Source organism: Crinia signifera, chromosome 19 (genome assembly GCF_055691185.1).
Source record: "Crinia signifera chromosome 19, ASM5569118v1, whole genome shotgun sequence".
NCBI lineage: Eukaryota > Metazoa > Chordata > Amphibia > Anura > Myobatrachidae > Crinia > Crinia signifera.
This window is the reverse complement of record NC_139226.1, coordinates 97268358-97292587: the sequence shown is the minus strand read 5'-3', so window position 1 is coordinate 97292587 and position 24230 is coordinate 97268358. Positions and strand designations below refer to the sequence as shown.

Genomic DNA, 24230 nt, shown 5'->3' with positions numbered 1-24230 from the left:
TCTAGAGGATCATGAAGAGTTCAAGTCAAAACCAGAACTGGCGTTTTCCTTTACGGTGCATGTGGTTGGCGTCAGCAGACAGGAGGCAGGGGCGAATGGAGGGGTATGTACCATTTGACTGCTTGACGCACAGGATTGTTGATGGATGTGAAAGCAGAGATGACTGTACCTGGAGATAGTGCATCTTATCTTCTTGCGTTTCCTTCATAGGATAGATCTGCGGGATCCCCCTCTCCAATGCAGAAAAGTCGTACTTTGTGATGCGCTCCATGGCCATGATATCACCGCCATAATTATAGTCATAGGGCCTCTCGTATAGGAGATCAGAGTGGATCCCGCCATCAGGGCTGTGATCTGGAGACGACACAAAGATTTGGATTTAGCTAGAAAACATTATTTTTGTTACTGTCCTTGTCATCCTTAGGACTAATATGGTAGACAGACAACTTTCCATAAGGTACAAGGCAATCTGAATGTTATTATGATAATACTGTGCACCACTGAAAGCGTCTAGTTGCTGTACAAAGGGCTTAATCAGACCTGATTGCACTGCTGTTAATTCGCGGGCCGGGCCATTATCGATAGATGCCGCATGTGTACAGATCTTATCGCGCGTGCGCCAGGCTGTCCAGCGATAACAGTTATTTTTTTTGTTTCCGCTGACCTTTGGCAAATGTCTAACAGAAAACTGGCGTTTGTGGGTGGTAACTGTCCGTTTTCAGGGAGCGTCAGGGAAACGCAGGTATACCCAGGTGTTTGATGGGAAGTCATGTGACGTCAGTCCCGGACTATGCACAGACCGCACATGCTGGAGAAATCATTTGATGGGGAGCAGATTGCAAATCGCATTGCAGCAAATGACCCGATCCAGCTACTATTCACAAGTTGTGCTAAGCAATCTGCGAGCTTGCACAGGGCGGGATTTCACTGTGGCGCGGCGATGTATACCTGACCACAGGACTTAGCAGCTGTGGTATTAAGTCTGAATCGCGCTAGCATTCACTTCCCTTGATCATTCATTTCCCCCCCGATCTATCTCCAGTAGCTCCTTATTGCCTCACCTTCATTTTCATCATCGTTGGACATGATGGCTATACACTTGTCCCAGACGGCTTTCACGTCTGCCCGGTAGCGATCGCAGGCCCAGAGGAACATCGGCAGTAGGAGAGCCTGTACGACAGAGCACCAAAGAACGCCTAGGACCATCCAGTCATCAGACTTGTCAAACTTCAAGCTGGCAAAGCTTACAACCTGTGTGCAATGGAAACACCCATGTTATCACAGTCATGGCATCCAAACACACCCCTGATTCTAACTCTACATCAACATGCTCAATGAATTCACATGTCAGAGCACACCGGTGTATAATACCATTATTTTCAGCGCAATTTCCTCTATTCCTGCATCATGCAAGACTTCCAAAATGCCAATATATCTTGGATGTAAAAAAAGGAAAAAAGGATTTGTGCCTGCGCTGGCTGCTTCCAAATAATTGTATCAGACGTTTCTCAAAAATATATAAACAATTTATTAAAACATATACATGAATAAAATCACACTAAATATATATCATTTTAACTGAGAGTCCTTTTGTTGAAGGTATTGTCTCACTGAGAGCGAAATAGCAGGTGCTAGCTGAGAATAATAATGTAGTGCTGTAAATTTTATATTACCATCCTGGTCGGTCTGGAAGATTTTTATGTACCAGAGTCGGGATCACAGTCCTGAATTAGGCCCTATGGCGGGCAGGGGTATGTCACTCCCCTCAGATGGTGATGTCCTTAGGAGACTGGGATTAGGGATCATGCAGGTATCCCAAAAGCTGGAACTCCAGTTCTTTCCAAGAAGGACTTTTTAAAGAAGGCAGGTGGCTGTGTCCCTTTAAGCAGCAACGGATTTTTCAAACGACCAAATTTTGGATGCGTCCCATTAGGGGGAATATGAAGTGTCAGGCACCAGATCTCAGCAGCACAAAGGGGGTGTCTTTTGGCAAGGCTCAACGCGTTTCCCCGGATGTAACCTCCGGCTTCTTCAGGAGCAAGTGTGTGCCGTCCAGCACGCTCCAGAGTCATATGACGTGCACGTGACCGGGAGCGGTTGCTGGGCAACGGGCGGAATAGCGTTCAGGTAAGCGGAGGGGTCTGTGGCGATCGTGTTACCGATACCGGCAATCGGTGCACGGCGCCGCAGTCCTCTTCACTCCCCTGGTCGCCCTGTACTAAGACCGCACAGATTCAATGTATACTAATGCCTAGTTTACATGCATATACATCTAGATGGACCTTGATGCTGGTTACTTCCGGGTCACATGACCGCATATATACCCATATGAAAAGAAAATTATTTATTCTCTTATAAAAAAGGTGTTTATATATAGATGACTGCCTCCATCTCAATATAAAAAGCTTTCCTATGTATAATTAGAGACGTTTCTCATATTATTTAGAGTTTTTTAAATGGTATCACACTCAGGTGTTTGTCATAGACAATTAGTCCTCAGGTATAAATAGTGAGCTGAGAACTCACACAGATACACTTGCTCCTGAAGAAGCCGGAGGTTACATCCGGGGAAACGCGTTGAGCCTTGCCAAAAGACACCCCCTTTGTGCTGCTGAGATCTGGTGCCTGACACTTCATATTCCCCCTAATGGGACGCATCCAAAATTTGGTCGTTTGAAAAATCCGTTGCTGCTTAAAGGGACACAGCCACCTGCCTTCTTTAAAAAGTCCTTCTTGGAAAGAACTGGAGTTCCAGCTTTTGGGATACCTGCATGATCCCTAATCCCAGTCTCCTAAGGACATCACCATCTGAGGGGAGTGACATACCCCTGCCCGCCATAGGGCCTAATTCAGGACTGTGATCCCGACTCTGGTACATAAAAATCTTCCAGACCGACCAGGATGGTAATATAAAATTTAGAGCACTACATTATTATTCTCAGCTAGCACCTGCTATTTCGCTCTCAGTGAGACAATACCTTCAACAAAAGGACTCTCAGTTAAAATGATATATATTTAGTGTGATTTTATTCATGTATATGTTTTAATAAATTGTTTATATATTTTTGAGAAACGTCTGATACAATTATTTGGAAGCAGCCAGCGCAGGCACAAATCCTTTTTTCCTATTTTGTACCTTAGGGCCTGACCGCCCTGTGCCAGCCGCTGTTGATTTGCGCACCACACATCTTTTTCCATATCTTGGATGTAATTCACTTAGTTCACTAAGACCAAAAACTTAATCTGTGCTGCTGGGGGACCCTGTTCCTTCAACAAAATAATGTCAGTCTGTGGCTACCGGTTGCCTAGATTTCCCTTCTTACATCGTAACAATGCTCCTGCCACATGCAGCCCTGTCCTATCCACTCCATCATTAATCTCATGATATAATCTGTGCTGTTGTGGGCTTCCGATCCTTCCACTATATAAATTTCAGTCTGTGGCTACCTGCTGCTTACATTTCCCTTCCTACATCATAACAATTCTCCTGCCACGTGCAGCCCTGTCCACACTGGCACATCACTTATCTCCTGATATACTCTGTGCTGCTGGACAACTCTGCACTTTACACTATATAACTCTAATGCCGGGCATAGCTTGTCAGATAAATTGACTCCCAACCGTTCCAAACAAAACTGTTCAGGTTGGGATGGAGGAGCAATGCCTTCAAACTGGGACTGCCCCACCTAAAGCCTGACATTTGAGAAAGTAAGGATTTAATTTTGAAGGATGAAGCTAATTAATTAGATCATTTGGCAGAGTGGCAACTTTTTTGGTTCGTTACTTTCTAGTACAAGTATTTATTCTAGGCAATATTTGAAATAACTGAAATAATAAAGACACTAGGTGATTCATCGCGCCCTACGGGCGCTCTTCACACCGTCGTAAGGGGCTGCGCCCCTTAATTTGTGAACGTTTGTATATGAGAAATATGGTTAGAATTGTATGAAAGATGGCCTGTATTGCAACTTAGGTGTCCGCGAATCGCGGGAGGGGGGGTCGCGGAGGGTGCCGCGAATTGCAGGAGGGGGGGTCGCGGGGGGTGCCGCGAATTGCAGGAGGGGGGTTTGTGGGGGGGTGGATGCTGCGAATCGCGGGAGGGGAGGGATTGCAGAGAATCGCGGGAGGGGGGTCGCGGGGTGGGTTGCCGCAAATCGCGGGAGGGGGGTTACGGGGGCGGGGGTTACGGCGAATCATGGTAGGGGGGGTCGCGAGGGGTGTGCCGTGAATCACGGGAGGGGGGGTCACGGGGTGGGGTGTGTGTGTGCCGTGAATCGCGGGAGTGGGGGGGGGTGTGACGCGAATCGCCACAAGAAAAAATCAACACAGAAAGGTCAACACATGTAAATGTTAACATAAGTGTGGCACTTCATTGGTGTCCATGTCGACACATGAGAATGAATATGAAAATATTCCAAAAATGAAATAAATCTTCAAAAACTCATGTCAACCTTTTTCATTGTCGACCATAGCCATGTCAGTGTTTTCCATGTGCAATTTAATTCTGGAGCTGCCGCGAATCACGGGGGGTGCCGCGGGGTTGGGTGCCGCGAATCGCGGGAGGGCGGGGTTCACAGGGGTTCCGGTGGGGGGTTGCCGCGAATTGCGGGAGGTGGGGGGTCACGGGGGGGTGCCGCAAATCGCGGGAGGGGGGGTTGCGGGGGGTGTGACGCGAATCGCCACAAGAAAAAATCAACACAGAAAGGTCAACACATGTAACTGTTGACATAAGTGTGCCACTTCATTGGTGTCCATGTTGACACATGACAATGAATATGAAAACATTCAAAAAATGAAATAAATCTTCAAAAACTCATGTCAACCTTTTTCATTGTCGACCATAGCCGTGCCAGTGTTTTGCATGTGCCATTTAATCCTGGGGCTGCCGCGAATCGCGGGGGTTGCCGCGATTTGCGGGGGGGGGGGGTTGCGGGGGGTGGGTGCCGCGAATCGCGGGAGAGCGGGGTTCATGGGGGTTCTGGTGGGGGGTTGCCGCAAATTGCAGGAGGGGGGGGGGCGCGGGGGGGTGCCGGGGTGCCGCGAATCGCCGGAGGGGGGGTTGCGGGGGGTGTGACGCGAATCGCCACAAGAAAAAAATCAACACAGAAAGGTCAACACATGTAAATGTTGACATAAGTGTGGCACTTCATTGATGTCCATGTCAACACATGAGAATGAATATGAAAATATTCAAAAAATTACAAAAAAACTTCAAAAACTCATGTCAACCTTTTTCATTGTCGACCATAGCCATGTCAGTGTTTTCCATGTGCAATTTAATTCTGGGGCTGCCGCGAATCACGGGGGGGTGCCGCGAATTGCGGGAGGGGGGGTCGCGGGGGTGGGTGATGCGAATCGCGGGAGGGCGGGGTTCACAGGGGTTCCGGTGGGGGGTTGCCGCGAATTGCGGGAGGTGGGGGGTCACGGGGGGTGCCGCGAATTGCGGGAGGGGGGGTTGCGGGGGGGTGTGACGCGAATCGCCACAAGAAAAAATCAACACAGAAAGGTCAACACATGTAAATGTAGACATAAGTGTGCCACTTCATTGGTGTCCATGTCGACACATGACAATGAATATGAAAAAATTTAAAAAATTAAAAATAAATCTTCAAAAACTCATGTCAGCCTTTTTCATTGTCGACCATAGCCATGTCAGTGTTTTGCATGTGCCATTTAATCCTGTGGCTGCTGCGAATTGCGGGGGGGGGGGGGGGGGGTGTGCCGCGAATCGCGGGAGGGAGGTCGCAGGGGGGGTGCCGCCAATCGTGCAAGGGGGGGTCGCGGGGGGGTTCTTTTTGCCGCGAATCGCGGGAGGGAGGTCGCGGGGGGGGGTGTTTTTTCCGCGAACCGGGGGGGGGGGGGTGTGTCACGGGGGAGGGTTTTCCCGCGATTCGCGGGAGGGGGGGGTCGCGGGGTGGTGGTTATGCCGCGAATTGCGGGAGGGGTCGTGGGGGGGTTCTTTTTGCAGCGAATCACGGGAGGGGGGGTCGCGGGGGTGTTTTTGCTGCGAATCGCGGTAGGGGGGGGTCGCGGGGGAGCGGGTGTTTTTGCCGCGAATCGCGGGAGGGGGGCGCGGGGGGGAGGTTTTGCCGCAAATCGCGGGAGGGGGGCGCTCACCTGGTGGCTGTGGAGTAGCAGTGCTGGGCAACATGGGAAGGTAGTGGGTGTCTGGCACTGTCTGTGGGCTCACTGGGCTGGTTCTCTGTCACATACCTCCCAACATGACCCTCTCCAGGAAGGACACAATGCTCTGTTTCTAGACTTCCCCTTAATGTATGATTGCCATCACCTGTTTTAAACAGGTTAATTTCTCAGAAAGGTGTTCAGCACAGATGAAGGCAATCACACATTAAGAGGAAAGTCCAGGAACAGAGCGTTATAGACACAGACACCCACTTTGAGTGACAGATGTAGCCAAATATATAGGAGATTGTGGTGCAATGCTAGATTCAGACACAAGAGGGCAGCCTTGCCTTTTCTGTCTGCACCAAATGTTATTTTAAAAGTAAGATATACTGCATACTGTAAATTAGCTTTTTTTATTACAAACATCATAGTAAAACAAGATTTTCCAACATAAGATAAAGACCTAACAGCACCATAGGGAAGAACAAATGCAACATAAAATGCATATTTATTTACAGCACTGGAGTTAGGAGGAATCATAAAAACATCTCTCAAGAAACATGTAAGGGAGCACTTCTCATGTTTTATTAAAGGATCCGAAACCTAGAATACAAGCTGTCTTATAGGACAGAGCTTACTGGTATGAATCACACATGGAAATGCACAGCACGAGTCTATCACAGATGAATATCTGACGTAACCTGGGGCTCTCTAAAACACACTGGCCGATATATCGGCTGTTCAATATATCGCTGGACCATCGGCCAGTGTGTACCAGTGATATATCTGTGACGGCTGTGCATAGCTGATCCCTGATACAGGTATATTGGCAAATTGTGCTGTGTGTATGGGCGGGGCGATTTTCCAGGAGCTGGCTGCGATTGACTGGTCAACTGAGCAGAAGCATTTACATGCTCTCCTCCATTTGAGAAGTCAATCACCGCCAGCTATAACGGCAGTTGGGAGGGATCGTCAGTGGCCCTTATTCTGGTTCACTTGCAAAGGCAAATTCCTTCTCAAATGGACAAAACCATGTGCACTGCAGGTGGGGCAGATGTTACTTGTGCAGATAGAATTAGATTTGTGTGGGGTTTTACTTCAATGTGAGATCTATATTGCAGTGTAAAAATAAAGCAGTCAGTATTTTACCTGCACAGAAACAAAACAACCAACCCAAATCTAATTCTCCCTGTACATGTTACATCTGCCCCACCTGCAGTGCACATGGTTCTGTCGATTTGAGAAGGAATTTGCCTTTGTGAGTGAAGCAGAATAAGGGCCAAAGTATCTGTGGAGAACACACAGCCCAATCAAATGATCTGTGGACATATCTACTAGTTCATTATCTAGCCGTAAGTATACTGAAGAACAATGCTACCTGCCTATACCTGTATGGGATGGCATGCCTGCCTATAGTCCCATTTATAAAATCACTAGTACTTTAGTATTAACAACAAAGGGAGCTAGGTCTATTGTAGAATATGATATGTCAGATAACAGAGAATAATAGCCTAATATTAAATACAACAAGATCAAACGTGGAGGCTACAGAATAAATTGACAGATTAAAACAGACACTGATAATCGTGTTATCAATATATAGGGGGTTAGTCTGATGCCTGGGGGAGTGATGCTTTCTGGGTGCGCATGTGCATTTCTGGTGTGAGCGGGCATGGTGTATTGCTAGTTCGCCATCCCGTTCACACCTACCAGTGCGGGCGGGGGCGTGGGACGGTGGCAATGGGCTGAGCCTATGAGAACGCCCACAAATGATTTGGCCCTCACACTCAAGGCTGCGATTGAATGTTTATGCAAAACATTAATTTGCAGCAGTGCGGGAGAATTTGCTGAGCAGGGGGGGGGGGTTTCATCCACACACAACGATTCCACAGCGATGTGTGTGGACCAGGATAACCCCCATAATACATATATGGGAGTACAGAGCAGGACTCGGGAAGAACTCCCTCAAAGTCAAGTCTCCCACAAATTATGGGAGACTGATCATTAAGTCCCTAAAACAGTACGTTTTGGGGACATTTACCTACTAGCATCAAAAAAACATGCCTTTACTAGTAAAATCATGAAAATCGGAGTGACGATGGGTCCCTATCCAGTGGTCCCTACCCACTGGAATCAAAAAGTGCATTGCAGGCAATAATTGGTTATATAAGTACTAGTAAGCCAACTTGAAGCAAATGCTTTGAAAGCTAGTCTGCTACCTTGTGATTGCCTCTGTGTTTGTGCATGTGTGAGAGGGAAAGAGATGTAGTTTCATCAACAGATGGCAGTGTTTCGGGGACACACAAACAGACACTAGAAATATATATATAGATGATTCATTCCTGTTGCTAAGATACAGCTAAATAAAACCTGGTGTGACTAAAATCACTTGTGGGTGGAGCCACTGCCTGAGGGCCCATCCCCTCATTTTGGGGTCAGGTTCCAGACTGCACTCAAATTATACATTGTTATCCTATTAGAGAGTCTGTTACGTAGTAGAGCTAGTCCACTGATGACCATAGTCACATGTTTCACTTCTGTAAACTTAGGTTTGTCCTCCTGCCAACCAATGTGGACACGACACCGCCACACGAATTGCTAGGTGCGAGCGGGATGGATAGCAGTCCGCCGCGGCCGCTCGCACCGAGCATCTGCACATGCGAACATGCAGGGGAGTGAGGCAATCAGAATAGGGGCCAAGGTGTATATACGATGATAGCATTACAGTCTGCAGGTGGGTAAATACATTTTTTGTTGTTGTAGACATGGAACCGCGCCTGGGCTTTGCTATAAATCTTCTGGCATAATAGAACAAAATATGTTTTGGTGAGACAATGTCAGGTCTCACCGTATAGTGTAATGTGTAGCCGTACCAAGTTGACGGATCTAAAGGCCCCCATACACTATGCGTTTTGGACATGATTTCACCCAATTCAGATGAATCGGGCTGTGAAATCAGGCAAAAGATTTGAGAAAATAGGCCTCTCTCAGCCAATCAGTTACTGCCCATTCATTTGTATGGGCTTTTTTTTATTGTTTTTAAAGTGCTCCACTGCTCCCGCTGCTGGCCCTGCGCCACCCCCCCCTGCTCCCCCCGCCCAACTGGTTGCGGGCACTCTCTCCCGCTGTCGCTCCCCCCACTCCTTGGTCCCCTCGGCGGCATCCGCCGTCCCCCTGCTCCCTCCGCCTGCAGATCCCCGGGAGCTGCATGTGATAAATTGCATGCGAGTTACCACATGCAAAATTTGGCACATGAAGTGCCTAATCACGTGTGACTCCTACCGGGGAATGCAGGGACAATCAGGTCCAACTTGTCCTTAGGACAAGTCGGACTAATGTATAGGGGCCTTTAGATGTCTACATTGACCATGTTATAGTCAACTACACTTAGTCTTATGCGTCTAGTTAGATGCCTAAAGATAGTCAACCGCGTCTAGATCGTCAGCAAGTGTCGCCGGGAGTGTGGTTGACATAAATTTTCACGTCTTTTTGGTGCAAGTCAACTTGGTTCATGTTTTACTATCCAAGTGGTCATAGAGTGAGACTATAATGGGGTGCTGAGCTTAGCGAGCCATGCGAGGGGACAATGTGCACTTATGTCGATATAGCCACCAAAAAAACAGTGAAAAACTAATGTCGACCATGTGATCTAACGCTTGCGTCTAACTTCCGTTACTGTAGATCTAGACACGGTGGACTATCTTTAGGTTCGGCTAAGGGTGGTCGACCATAATATGGTCAATCTAGACAGCGTCAATCTGCTATACCATAACCATGGGTAACGCAAGCTATCAGTGGTCATCACTCCAAAAGGGCTTTATTCTAGTTCACTCTTTCTGACAAAATCCTTCTTAGATGGACAAAACCATGTGCACTGCACGGGGGGCTGATTTAAAATGTGCAGAGAGAGTTAGATTTGGGTGAGTTATTTTGTTTCTGTGCAGGGTAAATACTGGCTGCTTTATTTTTACACTGCAATATAGATCTCTCTTTGAAGTAAAACCCCACCCAAATCTAATTCTCTCTGCACATTTTACATCTGCCCCACCTGCAGTGCACATGGTTTTGTCCATCTAAGAAGGATTTTGTCAGAAAGAGTGAACTAGAATAAGGCCCAAAGTTCCCAGCATATAAATAACTGGTAAGAAATAATAAAAAAAGATGAACCCATTGAGTGCAAGTGAATTTATCAATATAGGCGCGAAAATTGCAAAGAAAACCTTTTTTTATTCATCATAATGACCTGTAATGTTTACTTTATATCGGAAATATAATCTTTTTTTACACATTTTTGTATTTGAATTTATATAACAAATGTGAGCAACGCTGGCATTTTTAGCCGATATTTTGACCATATCTCACAGAGATGTCGGCACTAAGGGTTAAATACAAAACTACTGCACTAAAAAATGCAAATGTGAAACCTTCATAGGAATGAATAATATTTATAGCCCCAGTGCACCTGTAAGACAGATCCGCGAAGTTCTAGATGAATGCCGTCTGTCTATTTCATAACTGACAATAGATAGAAGACACATGAGACATAGAATCAGCTTTATTCCCCCTGTTCTTAATGAGCGGGTGGATAGAATATCTCGGAGCGAGTACAGAAAATCCACTTGCGGATGAACTCTCCACCTTTACATTTTCTTCTAACATCAGAATAGGAATTCTATCTATAGGTATATGTCACAATCAAGACGAGACCTTTACTCAACGCAGCGGCGCCCAGCGCAGGCAATCAGCACTCACGGAGACGTGTTCAGGTTACAGTCAATCTCCCAACACTATTACCAAAAGGATGGCGTGATAAAAATGAATTCATTCCAATCTAATTTTTTGCATTAAGATATTGAATATCTCCTTAAAATGCACCTTCAATAGAAAGGAGCATAGAATCAATTATATTTTGATGTGATTTCCAATCTTCCTATATGGAGGTTGTCTGTAAGTCACCTGTAGAGGTTTCTATACAGACAAAGCATTAATCTGCTGACGCACAGATCTTCACAGCTGGTGACTGCACCAATTTAAGTAGCGCGATAACCTCTGCGCACTTGCCCGGAGAATGAACATGTGCATTTATGCCAGGCTGGCATTATTCTGGCACTGACTGTGCCTGCCTGAGCCTGGAGTGGCAGGATGTGGTGGAAAGGGGTGTTCTTATGATGGCAGTGTACAGTAGGGTGTGTTTGCACACTCGCGGACACATACAGAACAGAACGTGTATGCCTGTGGGTGATCAGGGTCAGGTGCAAATAGCGGTTGATTGGTATTGGTCATGTTAAATCATGGAAAAACATAGGTTGACCTTTTCTGTGTTGACCTATTGAACCTGCCGACCTCAGTCCACGTTGACCACCTGTTGCCGACCCATTGACTATCTATTTACTGTCTATGTTCCATCATGTCCCTTAAATACTGCAAACCAAAGTTGCTACAAAAGTTTGTAAAGTCATCTCTGCTCTGCTCTGCTCCTGGGCTTCCCTGGTAAAGTATGATTGCCAGCACCTGTGGTGAAACACCTTTCTTATCACTTAACCTGTTCAATACAGGTGATGGCAATCAATAATTAAGAGTGAAGTCCAGAAACAGAGCATTGTGTCCCTTCTGTAATGGGTCATGTGGGAGGTATGCACCAGCGGCGTAACTATAGCACCGCGGGGGGGGCGCTGTGCATGTGGGGGCGCCGGGGGCTGCGGTGCTATAGTTACACCCCCCCCCCCCCAATCCCCCGCAGACTTACCTATCTCGCTGGTCCCGGCGGCTCCGTTCTTCTGCTGAGGACCACCACAAAATGGCCGCCCCCATATAGCACACAGTTCTCTGAAACTGTCTGCTGTATGGGGGCGGCCATTTTGTGGTGGTCCTCAGCAGAAGAACGAAGCCGCCGGGACCAGCGCGATAGGTAAGGCTGCAGGGGGTTGGGGGGGTTGCATGGGCGGCGGCCGGGGGGTGCCTGGCGGGGCAGCGGCGGGGGGGGGGGGGGGGGGGTGGGGGCGCTCCCCCCCTAAGTAGCTACGCCACTGGTATGCACCTATGTGTAATAACATGGCTGCAGCCTATTATCCATCTGTAACATATCTAACAACAGTAGGAATAAGCTGGGGTAGCGGGTAAAGGCTGGGGGAGGGGATAAGAAAGATTATGATATAAGGGGAACAGGGGTTATCTAGGTAGATACACTGTTCTTTATTAATCCAAGGGTTGCCTACCTGACCCTCTCCTTCAGGGAGAAAATGCTCTGTTCCTGGACTTCCCTGGTAATGTATGATTGCCAGCAACTGTGGTGAGCTAGTTAATTGATAAGATGGCAATCCTACATTACCAGGGAAGGCCAGGAACACAGCATTTTCTCCCTGAAGGAGAGGGTCAGGTAGGCAAACATATTCCTCTATGCAGGTTAGGTCTATTGAAAAGTAATAGAATGGAGAGAGATTGATGGGTACATTTATCAATGAGTCCTATTCTTGTTATCACTGGTTACGATAAATAAATGGTGTCCCGCCAACCAGCTCCTAAGTGTCATTTTTTATATACATGATGGGAGCTCATTGGCTGGATCACCATTTATCATTTGTAAGGAGTACCGCCCATCTTTAAATCTACCATGTTACAGACAATGGGGCAGATGTATTAAGCCTTAACAAGAGATAAATGCAAGGGTGATAAGGAGAGATAAATGTCCAGCCAATCACCTGCCAACTGCCATGTTACAGCCTGTGTTTAAAAAAAATCAGTAAGGAGCTGATTGCCTGGCTGGACGTTTATCTCTCCTTATCACACTTGAATTTATCTCTTGTTAAGGCTTAATACATCTGCCCCAGTATTTGAAAAAATGACAGTTAGGAGCCTACTGGCAGGTGCTTTATCACTTTTTGAAGGCTTAAGGGGCATACACATGTAGATATCTGTGCTAAGCAATGTTGCAGGTGTCAAGATCTCCGGGGCAGATTAAGGGCGAGATGTATCAAACTGAAAATGCGATAAAACCCGGTTTTACCGCATTTTCCAATGTATCAAAACCGATACCGCATTGAAGGGTATCACCTTTGGGTGGCGATACCCTATAGAAGCCTATGGGCTTTTTTTCGCCGCCTCCGACGCAAACCCGCCGCCTCGCCGACCCCCCCTCTGGCTTACCTTCCTGAAGGGTCCTCCTGGACCCCGGAAGGTAAACCCCTCCTCCCCCTAGTGAAGCAGCCGACATCCTTCCGGCTGCAGGGGGGAGGAGGAGGCGCCGGGGACAGCCTGCTTAGCTGTCCCTGGCGTGAGGGGAGAGCCAGGCGGCAGGGAGGTGACGGAGACCCCCCGCACACCAGAGTACAGGTATCGGGGGGGCTCCGTCACCGCATTGCGATGACAGCCGCCTATGATAGTACATATGCGCTGGCAACGCGGCGGACAGCCGGCAAAGGGCGGCGATGTATTTTAATACATCCCGCCCTAAGTCAGGTGAAGTGATAAAGTGTCTCCCAACTGCCACTAGGTAAGTAAGCATACTGTTTTTGTGGGTGGCCTTTACACATACCGGACAAGCTGCTGCATGTGGGAAGGGGAGGGGGGGGGGGGGAGAGTGCCTTCAGCATCCCAGCAGTCAGGATGCTGGCATTCCTATTACCGGCGCCGGTATAATACGACTACAACGAGGAGACCGGCGATGGAATCACAACATTAATGAGAATCCCAACTGCCAGGATGCCAAACGTAAGTATGCTGGGGTGGATTAGGTGTAGGCAGTGGAAGGGGCAGTTATGCTTATGTACTGGTGGTTAGGCCACAAGGGGGGTGGGGGGGGTTAGGGTTATACTGCTTTCACACTGCAAATACAGGGTCACACCAGAACTTTTAAACAGTTCAGTCCCAGTGCAACCCTGCATGTGCGTTCTGTTCAGATCGCATCAGCAAACCGGCAATATTGCCGGTTTGCTGACGTCATGTGGGGGCATGTCGGAGCGTCATCGGAGGCGGGGGAGGAGGCAGCGCCTAGAGCTGGCGCTGCTCCAAGCACTGCCTCCTCCATAGTGTGAAGGGGAAACAGGTTGCTCAACCCGATTAACCCGTTCACACCACACAGCAACACGACAACAAACCGGTAAGAACCCTTCTTCTTACCATGTTCGAATTGCCGTGTTGCTACCGGTTAGCTGTAACTGGTAACCCCTTTCACATTGCACTAATTACTGGGTCAAAAAAAAAACAAGAAACCAGCATGAACCCGGTAATTTTGTGCATTGTTAAAGGGGTATCACTGGCGTCCTGATGGTCCGTTATCATATGGATTGCGTCTGGGGATACATCAGTCACTGCAGTTCCAAGAGCACCTCTGCCAGCAGCCTTGTGATGTGCCGTGTTTGCTGGGTCTGGCAGCGGCAGGCTGATGTCACAGTGCGGAATGCATGTGGCACATTACAGGAAATGATTAGGGTAAATATTATTGTTAATATCCAGCCTGTAAATTGATGTCCCGGATGCCAGGACGCAAATGACTGACAAGGCTTCAGAATCACTCATAATCCAAATGAAGCATCTGGCAGAATTACAGGCAGGCTGCGCCACACGGCTGATTTCATCAGAGCATTTAGGGAAAGATTAGAGAGCCTGAGCCGCGGTCACAAACCGTAAGGAAACATCACAGAAAATTGACAGGTTAATCTGGACTTTAACAGGGTTTCTCTAAAATCCCATAAAACCTATTGTGCTGTAATCCCTTGGTAAGTGTTGTGCAGGTCTATCCCGTACTAAGAAGATAATGATCCTTCTCCATTCGTCCAGTGGACCAACTCTGGATTAAGGACAAGAGACAAGTTAAGAATGAACCAAGACTGTGACTTGCTATCTAGGCAGACGGTTAGATACGTTTTACTGTAAGGTTCTACACTGTGTGGAGTGGCAGCTGCCAACCAGTCTATTGTGGGAGGTTTATCACACCACCTAGAGGGCAAGATAAGGTATTACACCTGCCAGCCAGTCACAGTATGGATAACATTTTCTAGCTATTCCTAGACAAATGACAGATGATTCTCTAAGCTTCAAAAGTGATAAAATGGAGAGTGATAAACAGCCAGCCAATCAGCTCCTACCTGCCATGTCACAGACTGTGTTTGAAAAATATCAGATGGGAGCTGATTGGCTGGCGGTATATCACTCTCCATTTTATCACTTTTGAAGCTTAGAGAATCTGGCCCATAATCTGATTGATTGACACAAACAATGCCTCTATTTGTCCTCTGTAGAAGGCATTTCCCGTTGACTAGTGGCTTGCGATTTATCGCATGTAAGCCCGGGGAGCTGCAGGCGGGGAGGCAGAATTTAATAAAACCTATTCAAAAGACTTGGCGGTCTCTGAGAGAGCTCTGTGAGCCAATCAGCGACCTCCTATTCGGGTGCTGATTGGCTGAGAGAACCTTGTGGTTCTACACGTGCCATCATGACAGGAGAGGTTTTCTGAACTAGCCTACCTGCAAAAAACAATATTACTAACTATATATTGAACATTAACCACACACAGTTTATTATGTAGCGCATACATATTCCGCAGCACTTTACACAGTATAGTTGAACATTCACATCAGTCCCTGCCCCAGTGGAGCATACAATCTATATTCCCTACCACATGTACATGCACACACAGACATTCTAGGGTTAAGTTTGTTGGGAGCCAATTGACCTACCACTATATATATGTTTTTGGATTGTAGAAGCAAACCGGAGTACCCGGAGGTAACCCACACAAGTACGGGAAGAATATACAAACTCTGCACAGTTAGAGCCATGGTGGGAATGGAACCCATGACCTAAGCTCTGTGAGGCAGTAATGCTAACCACTACACCATCCGTGCTGCCCAATATGCCCACTATATCTAAGCCTTTACACATAACAAAGCCGGCATATGTCCTAGCGGTCTGTGCCGTGCCTCTCTATAGTTTATTGTTAATAGAAACTGCTACCAATGAGATCACGCAACAGCGAATCGTCATTCAGAAACCGGTGGAGGGTTCAATTTAGACAGCAAAACCGCTACAAATGTGAGGTGAAAACCATTAATTATTCAGGAGAGCTTGTGTGTACTGTCCTGATGCACCTCTAGAATGGGGTGCTATATTTTGGGTCAACCCCCAAACCCTCTTCCATTCCAAGTCCATTTCAGCCATCTTTCTTCTGGAGACCATGGGGGAAATTTACTAAGATGTGTATTCTACTTCACATATGATGTTGCTATGGGCAACCAATCAGATCCTGTCTACTATCTTCTAGAAGGTGCTAAATTAATAAAAAGCAGATTCTGATTGGTTGCCTATAGCAACATTACATGTGAAGTAGAAGACACAGCTTAGTAAATTTCCCCCTATGTGTCTACTGGGATGGTTGGCATCTACCCTGATGCTGCATCTGCTATCTGTGTGTCAGGACACCGTTATTGTACCCTCTATACAACTACTGCGACATTCTCATATTTCCATTCGATAGCTGCGTACAAATTCGCGGCATTTGCAGAAATCTCTGTAAAAGATCAAAGGTCACTCTTGCCAGAGGCGTACCTAGATATTCGTGGGCCCCATAGCAAAAGTTTTTAAGGGACCCCTATTTAGCAAATGATGGTGATAAATGTACCTAAAACATATTACTTAGACAGCAAATATGGGCCCCCTTCAGCTCTGGGCCCCATAGCAGCTGCACCCCTTGCACCTATGGTAGTTACGCCCTTGACTCTTGCACATCCAAAGGTCGGACAGGCTTTGGAAATGTGATTTTCCGTGAATAAAATGGTTCCACCTCAATATAATCCAATAGCAATGAATGCGTTACCATGTGAACTTTAAAGAACATATTTACACAGAACGTCTGTCAAGAATCTGTAATGATAATCAGTCGGTGACTGGATGCCAGAGTCTTCGTGAAGGGAATTGTGTGATGACAGCGGGAGACGAGCGCGTCAGCGCAGAATGAAAATAGGTTAATTACATTCTTAGTTGGCAACCCTAAAAAGTGCTTTCTTTGGCACAGGACATGTATAATTTACCCTTAGAAAGAGGAGGCTGAAAATCCAGATAGGTGCCAAACAAGCCTTTCTAATATAAGCTAGCATGTGCTAGGAGCGGGGGTCCTTGTGTGCAGTGGGTTCAGAAATGATGAACGCCGCAATTCTGCTCAATCCGCCCCCAGCATGGTCTTCCCTTACTGTTTATTTATGTATTACTACTTGTTAACCCTTTGAGAGCCATTATCTCTGTGAGACTTGTGCAAAATATCCGCTAAAAAAATGCCAGCATTGCTCACATTTGTTATATCAATTCAAATAAAATAAAAAATGTCTAAAAAAAGATTATATTTCCTATATAAGTTAAACATTACAGGGTACTTGTTTCCTAGCACGGCGCCCACGATATTCAGTCGTATGGCATTGTATTCCATTTAAAATTGTATACCTTTGTATATGGCATACAATGCAATGAGATGCGATTTTAAATTGTATATACAATCTTTAATTGTATAAGCACCTTAATAGGTGCTCACAATGTTAAATGCACCCCCGCGCCACTGCCACTATCAACGCCAACCCGAAGCGTGGCGAGTGCAGCGAGCCCGCGAGGGGCGGCGGTACGCGTCCTCCGACCTTTTCATACCCCCACTATCCACGTCGGCGTGGAGTTGATTTTATATAGTGTGCCACCGAGCCCGAAGCGTGGCGAGCGGCCGCGCATTACATCACATGTATTCCGCGTCCCCTCGCTGCGCTCATCACACTATATAAAGTCAACTCCACGCCGACGTGGATAGTGGGGGTATGAAAAAGGTCAGAGGACGCGTACCGCCGCCCCTCGCGGACTCGCTGCGCTCGCCACGCTTCGGGTGGGGGTGCTTTTAACATTGTAAGCACCTATTACGGTGCCTATACAATTATTTATCTTATAGGAGGCACATTTAACATTGAAAACACCTTTAACATTGAAAACACCCATTAGGGTGCTTATACAATTAAAAATCTTATACCATTGTATATGTCATACAATGGCATACAATTCGATTGTATACAATTTGAAATTGTATAACATCTGCTAATGGTGCCCACACACACACCGATCCCGGCGGTGCGATGCTGTACAATGGGGTGCGCGCTCCCGCGGCACCTCATCGAACAGTACAAAAAGTATGTGCTGCACATACTTTTTGTACTAGCTTTTTCTAGCATAGCATCGCATCGCATGCACATCGTATGCACAAGGCATACGATGCGATGCTATGTGTGCTAGTTAAGCCCACAACGCACGCCGGGATCGGTGCGTGTGTGGGCACCTTAACATTGTATCGCATCACATCTCATTGCATACCATCGTATGCCTTATGGTATGCGATTCGATGGGCGCCGTGATAATACACAAGTACCTATTACAGGTCATTATGATGAATAAAATTGTTCACTTGGCACTCAAAAGGTTAATAAAGCACAAACATATTCCACAGCACTGTACAGAGAATATTCAGCTATTCACATCAGTCCCTGCCCCAGAGGCTAACAATCTACATTCTCTAATACATTTATAATAGGGTTCATTTTTGTTAGAATAATATTTTTTTTAGGTGAAAGAAGGAAACCGGACCACCCAGAGGAAACACACGCAAGCATGGGGAGAACATACAAACTCCACACCTAGTAGGCCCTTGTCAGGAAATGAATTCATGATCTCAGGGATATGAGGCAGCAATGCTAACCACTGTCCTGTTAGAACACTAGGACATGATACCATTTTACAATAGCAAGTAGCAGGAATGGTATGCAGAAAATCTGCCATGTTGCCCATTTCATGGTCGACCATGCTGAGCTTTGTACCCATTGACGTTAACCACTGCTTCCTTTTTGACCCTGTTGACTTAGAGGGGTATTAAATCTCCCTCCGCTATTCCCGACAGGGGGAAATAGAGGCAGGGCCCTATTCAATGCTGTCTTCCCCGACAACATTGAACAGGGGATGCCGGCAGAACGTGCCAGACTTTACAAGCAGTGGGGCACGTTCTGCCTTGAACGGCCGAGAATTGTCGAGCTCCCGGCTGCAGCAAGACCATTTCCGGCCAAAGCTCGCAGCCACGCCCACTTTTCGGGACTCGGTAGGCTGGACGTTGAATCCCGCCTGCCAATTCAGCATCGAGCCGACCAAGAACAGGACAGGGTCACGGCTGTCCGGCCAGCCCGACAGTCGTGACCCTGCATTGAATACCCCCCTATATGTCTATTGACTGTCTATCTAGACAGTTTATATCTTTTATACAATACCCAGAAGGACAAGTTGGACCTGATTTTCCTGGCAGCTCTCCGGGAGGCCTATGATTGGGCACTTAATGTGCCAAGTTTTGCTTATCACATGCAACTCCCAGGGAGCTGCAGGGGGAGGGAACCAGGGGGGGGGTGTTCGCGGAGAGCTTGGCAGGGGGACCCAGGAACAGGGTTGCAAAAAATCCCCCATACAACTGAATTTTAAGCCACTGGTTGGCTGAGACCTCTCTCAACCAATCAGCTCCTCCTATTGTGGCGGTTGCTGTTCGGCTGTGAGAGCCAATCAGTGGCTGCTCATTAATTTTTATAGTTTTTTTTTTTTTATTTGATCGCTGCCCAGCTTCCCCTCTGTGTCCCCTCGCTGGCTCACGACATCCCCCGCCCAGCTCCGGGCTGCACATAAGATTTATCTTATGTGCAGCCCATTGAACTTCTGACTCTGATGCACACGGGACCGTGCATAGGGTTGGACGAGATGTCAAACACAAGAGATCCGGTCCGATTCATTGGCCAGATCCGTCGGAATCGGGTCAAATCTCACTATATGGGGGCCTTATGGCTAGACCTATCTGATTTTAGCTCTGATAGTCACCAGCGCTCCAGTCATCACAACAAAGTCATCTCTACACTTATTGGCACACAATATAATTATCCATAATGATTGCCGTAGTCTATTAAATTTCTATTCTGATTTTATGACATCTTGTACAGCCAAGAACATGTCATGGACACGTCAGATGAGGAAATAACGATCGCTGCAGGACTTTATACTGCGTGTATGCCTGCGTGAGCAAACAGATACATACAGACAAATGTGTTTTGGTCACGGAGAATCCTGGGCTGGAGGACAGGGCCTAATGAGGACGTAAGTTAGTTACTATGTATTAACAGTTACTTCTATAGTGTCGTCATAGGCAAATGGGAGCAAAATAGAAAGAAGACAAGACTGGGTGATAATAAAGCGGTTTAAGGGCCCTGCTCGGCAGATCACAACCTGCAGAATACAGAATTCCTGAGCCCATGCAGTCACTATAGACAAGCCTCCACACATACTAAACTGTTCCATCTATATTAAGTTAATTAGTAGGTATGTATTATTCTTTCAGGCATAGCTAAAAACACGGGATTTTGTTGGGACATGCTAAGTCGACCCAGGTCCTACTTTTGTCTGAAAGGATTGGTTGACTGGGGGGGATTGGGGTGACTCTTTAATTGACCAAGAGTATTCCTGGCACTTTCAACCGGGGTCAGTCCCCCGGGTTATTTCTAAATGGTTCAACCCAGGTTTTCAGACTGAGAAGGAGCGGATTGGCTGTTCGGGGCTGCTACAGATGACTTCATCAGCAGCTGACAACAGAAGCGTCCCCTTTAAACAACTCCACACTGAATGCATGGGCATACATGGCTTATGTGTGACTGGTCAATTTAGAAAAAACCCGGGAATGCCTGTGTAGTGTGAAAAGGGACCTTGGTTATTGCCAAAATTCAGGTCGTAGTCGTGTATTTGCCAGGGCATATGTCTGAAAAGCATACAGCATTTCCCCTTTGTTTTAAGCATCCATTGTAAAGGTGCAATTGAAATGATTGGAAACCTTTTTCTGGAAAATACAACGCTACAGTATATATATATATATATATATATATATATATATATATATTAATGTATAATTTAGATCAGGCATGTCCAAACTGTCGCCCTCCAGCTGTTGGGAAACTACACATCCCATCATGCCTTGCCATAGTTTTAGCATTCCCTAATAGCAAAACTGTGGCAATGATGGGAGTTGTAGTGTCGCAACAGCTGGAGGGCCATAATTTGGACATGCCTGATTTAGTGCAAAAATATGGCACGTTGGAATCTATTAGGGGAGTTTAGATTGTGAAAGGACATTGGCTTCATCCAGATGGTGAAACGGTGGCAGAAAATAGAAACGGATAAGAACAAAAGGTTATGGGGCAGTAAGAGAAGCTGCCACAAGGACGATACAGTAAAATGTAAGCCTAATGGAAAGATGCATCATCAACATAATACAATACAATACAACACTGCAACATAACAGGAGGACACCTGAGGGAAAAGGGAATAGAATAAGTCCTCATATGGCCTATGCTTCCTCTGTACTGCCCCCTTGTGGCACAGAAGACCATGCACATCAGTCCAGAGGTTATCTATGTACCTACCATCCGCTTTGTACTTCAATCCTACATCTAAGGTCAGTGGAAAATGTCAATGAATTAAACACGCCGCTAATTTCATAGGAAGCTGGAAGGGACCCAATAGTCCATAACAATTGTTCTTTCCCGTGGGTGGAAGTTTGTGCAATCATTGCCAGAAAAGCTTTTATCTTGAATCTTTTAAGTGAATGTAATGTTCATTTGAACGTGGTTGACAACTTTAACATGTGGTCCAGCATTATACAAGCCATGTGTCGCCATTGTTTGGGCCGCATGACACCGGCGGCCATGGGAAAGGTTGAACTCCTTTGGCAGGAAGACATGAGGGTGAGGTCGCTGTTTGAGCATAAAGCCAAGAATAGGAGAATAAATTGTGCACAGACATTCAGATACCATGCTATGGGCCGCATTCAGCTTTGTTAGCAAAGCAAAAAAAGCACACAACCAAACCATGCTGCACTGCAAGTGGGGCAGATGTAACCTGTGCAAAGAGATTTAGATAGATTATATTTGTTTCTGTGCAGGGTAAATACTGGCTGCTTTATTTTTACACTGCAATTTAGTTCGAACACACCCCACCCAAATCTGCAAATGTTACATCTCCCACGCCTGCGGTGCAACATGGTTTTAACCCGGAGGACCCTGGTGAGTATGGGTTCCTTCCACAGGTACCCATATGGATTTTCTTTAGGATTAGCGGATGGACAAATACCTACCTACTGTATGTGTCAAATTAGATATCAATGTCAAGGTATCAGTATGTATGGGCTCTGTATGTAAATAAATAAAGTTTTACTTTCAGTGTGTGTTTATTTCACTATTTGTACTGTTGTTGAACTACAAGTTCCAGCGGGCCCTTTATTGCCCTGCATGCTGGGACTTGTGGTTCTCCAATACTGACTGATCTGCACAGGCTACTGCAAAACAAGCCTGGAAAATGAAGTGTATTTTCCAGGTATATTTTACCGGCAATTAGCGGCCATATCCCACTAATTAGCAACCTTATATTGCATCTGGACGCTTAGTAAATTAGGAATCACCACTCAAATGAATGGTGATTTCTCTGAGTATTCTATTGATGGCGTATGCATTCGTATTCATAAATATGAATGTGCCATGAATACGAATAGGAATACCAATAGGAAAATGCCGAAAATACGAATACGCCAAAAATAGGCGTATTTAGCTTAAACAAATGCACCTACAATATTTTAGCCGTATTTCGCTTAGTAAATTTCTGTTTGGCTGCAGGCCGGTACAGAATGTTTCCGAGCAGCCGGGCAGCAATCTCTACTAGCCTCACAAGAAACTACAGAGGCACCAGCAAATCCCTGCTCAAAGGCCCTCAGAATGGTGGGGCCCTAGGGCAGCTGTCCAGTAAGCCCATGCATTAAGATGGTCCTGCCCGTATGTCTCAAATCTTAATTTTTCCATGCAAGTGCAATTATAGCCCCAGGTCAATTCTATTCGATTTTCTGATTTACAGTGACCCAACTAAACGGCCAGGCTATTCAATTATGGTCTGCAGGCTGCAATGACTGTACATTTCTTTTTCAGCCTGAGACTTGGAAAATAGTCAGTTAAATTTTTTGATCAATGAGGCCCTCTCTCACCCACGAAAAGTACTTTTACACAGTGTGCTCTCTTCCCTCCTGGGCAAGCTTCCTTCAACCTCCAAGCAGGTGAGATACAGGTAAGGAAGAGACCATAGTGCAGACTGATAGTGAGACTTAAAGTGTGTACACACGGTAAAATATAGCTTCCGATGTTGCCGAATAGTGAACATCGGAAGCCATATCGCATGCAGATCGTATGCTTTTTTAGGGCTTGTGAGCTCGATGTGCTGCCAATGCGCGCTCCCGTGTGAGCGCAAATCGGCAGTGAAATAGAGAGGGCAGCCAAGACTATATAGTGCAGACCTGTACTATATAGTCTAAATTGTGCCACTCCATGCATGCCGTGCGATGCGAGTCCCGATGCGGTCTGATCGCATCGGGACTCGCATAGCACGGCATATCGCCCCCGTGTGTACACACCATTAGACGCGGCAACTGGCATCATTCGACAAAACAAGGGCATGATTCACCTTATACTTAAAATCAAAAAACAGATAGAATATTTTTCTAGAGAGCGCATGAAACACTGCAAAATTTAGTCATATAAAAAAATATATAAATTTATTTAATCATAAATAAAAAATATTAACATTACATAAAACATGCAATTTAAACACTGATCCTTTAGAACCAATAAAAGAGTAGTAATAATTTCCTTTAGGAAAGAAACGTGTCCTTTTGCCAATAGCTGTCAGAACACTGGCAGTTGTGTGTTCAAATGGCAATTTTGTTAATCAGAATATTTGTATCCACTTGTTTAATCTGTAACCAATTGTGGCATAATAGACGATTGGAATATATAGAGTCCAGCGATTGCCAGTAATATAAATAGTGCAATTGGTCCGTGGCTTGGACTTATTTTGTATGGAAAGTCAGTGGTAAAACATGCAAAGTTATTTAGCCACCCGTAGACTACTCACTCGCTCAGTCGGCATAAGGTTAATATATAGTGGTGTTTGTAGTAGAAACAGCTGCCTTCAAGGTACTGGCCGCATGAAGGATTTCCACGACCTGACCACAGCAACGAGACCTGCTCGCT

At 46.2% G+C, this 24230-nt stretch overlaps 1 protein-coding gene across 1 annotated transcript in view; it reads right to left on the bottom strand.

Annotated features, from left to right (window-relative positions):
- GPR153 (G protein-coupled receptor 153) overlaps positions 1-24230 on the bottom strand; it is a 65804-nt gene that overhangs the window by 6759 nt on the left and 34815 nt on the right. The window contains exons 4-5 of the mRNA XM_083162988.1: positions 1062-1251; positions 170-354 (exon numbers count right to left, since the gene is read on the bottom strand). Of these exons, the coding sequence (XP_083019114.1) occupies positions 170-354; positions 1062-1251 (375 nt within the window). The remainder of the gene's footprint in view (positions 1-169; positions 355-1061; positions 1252-24230) is intronic.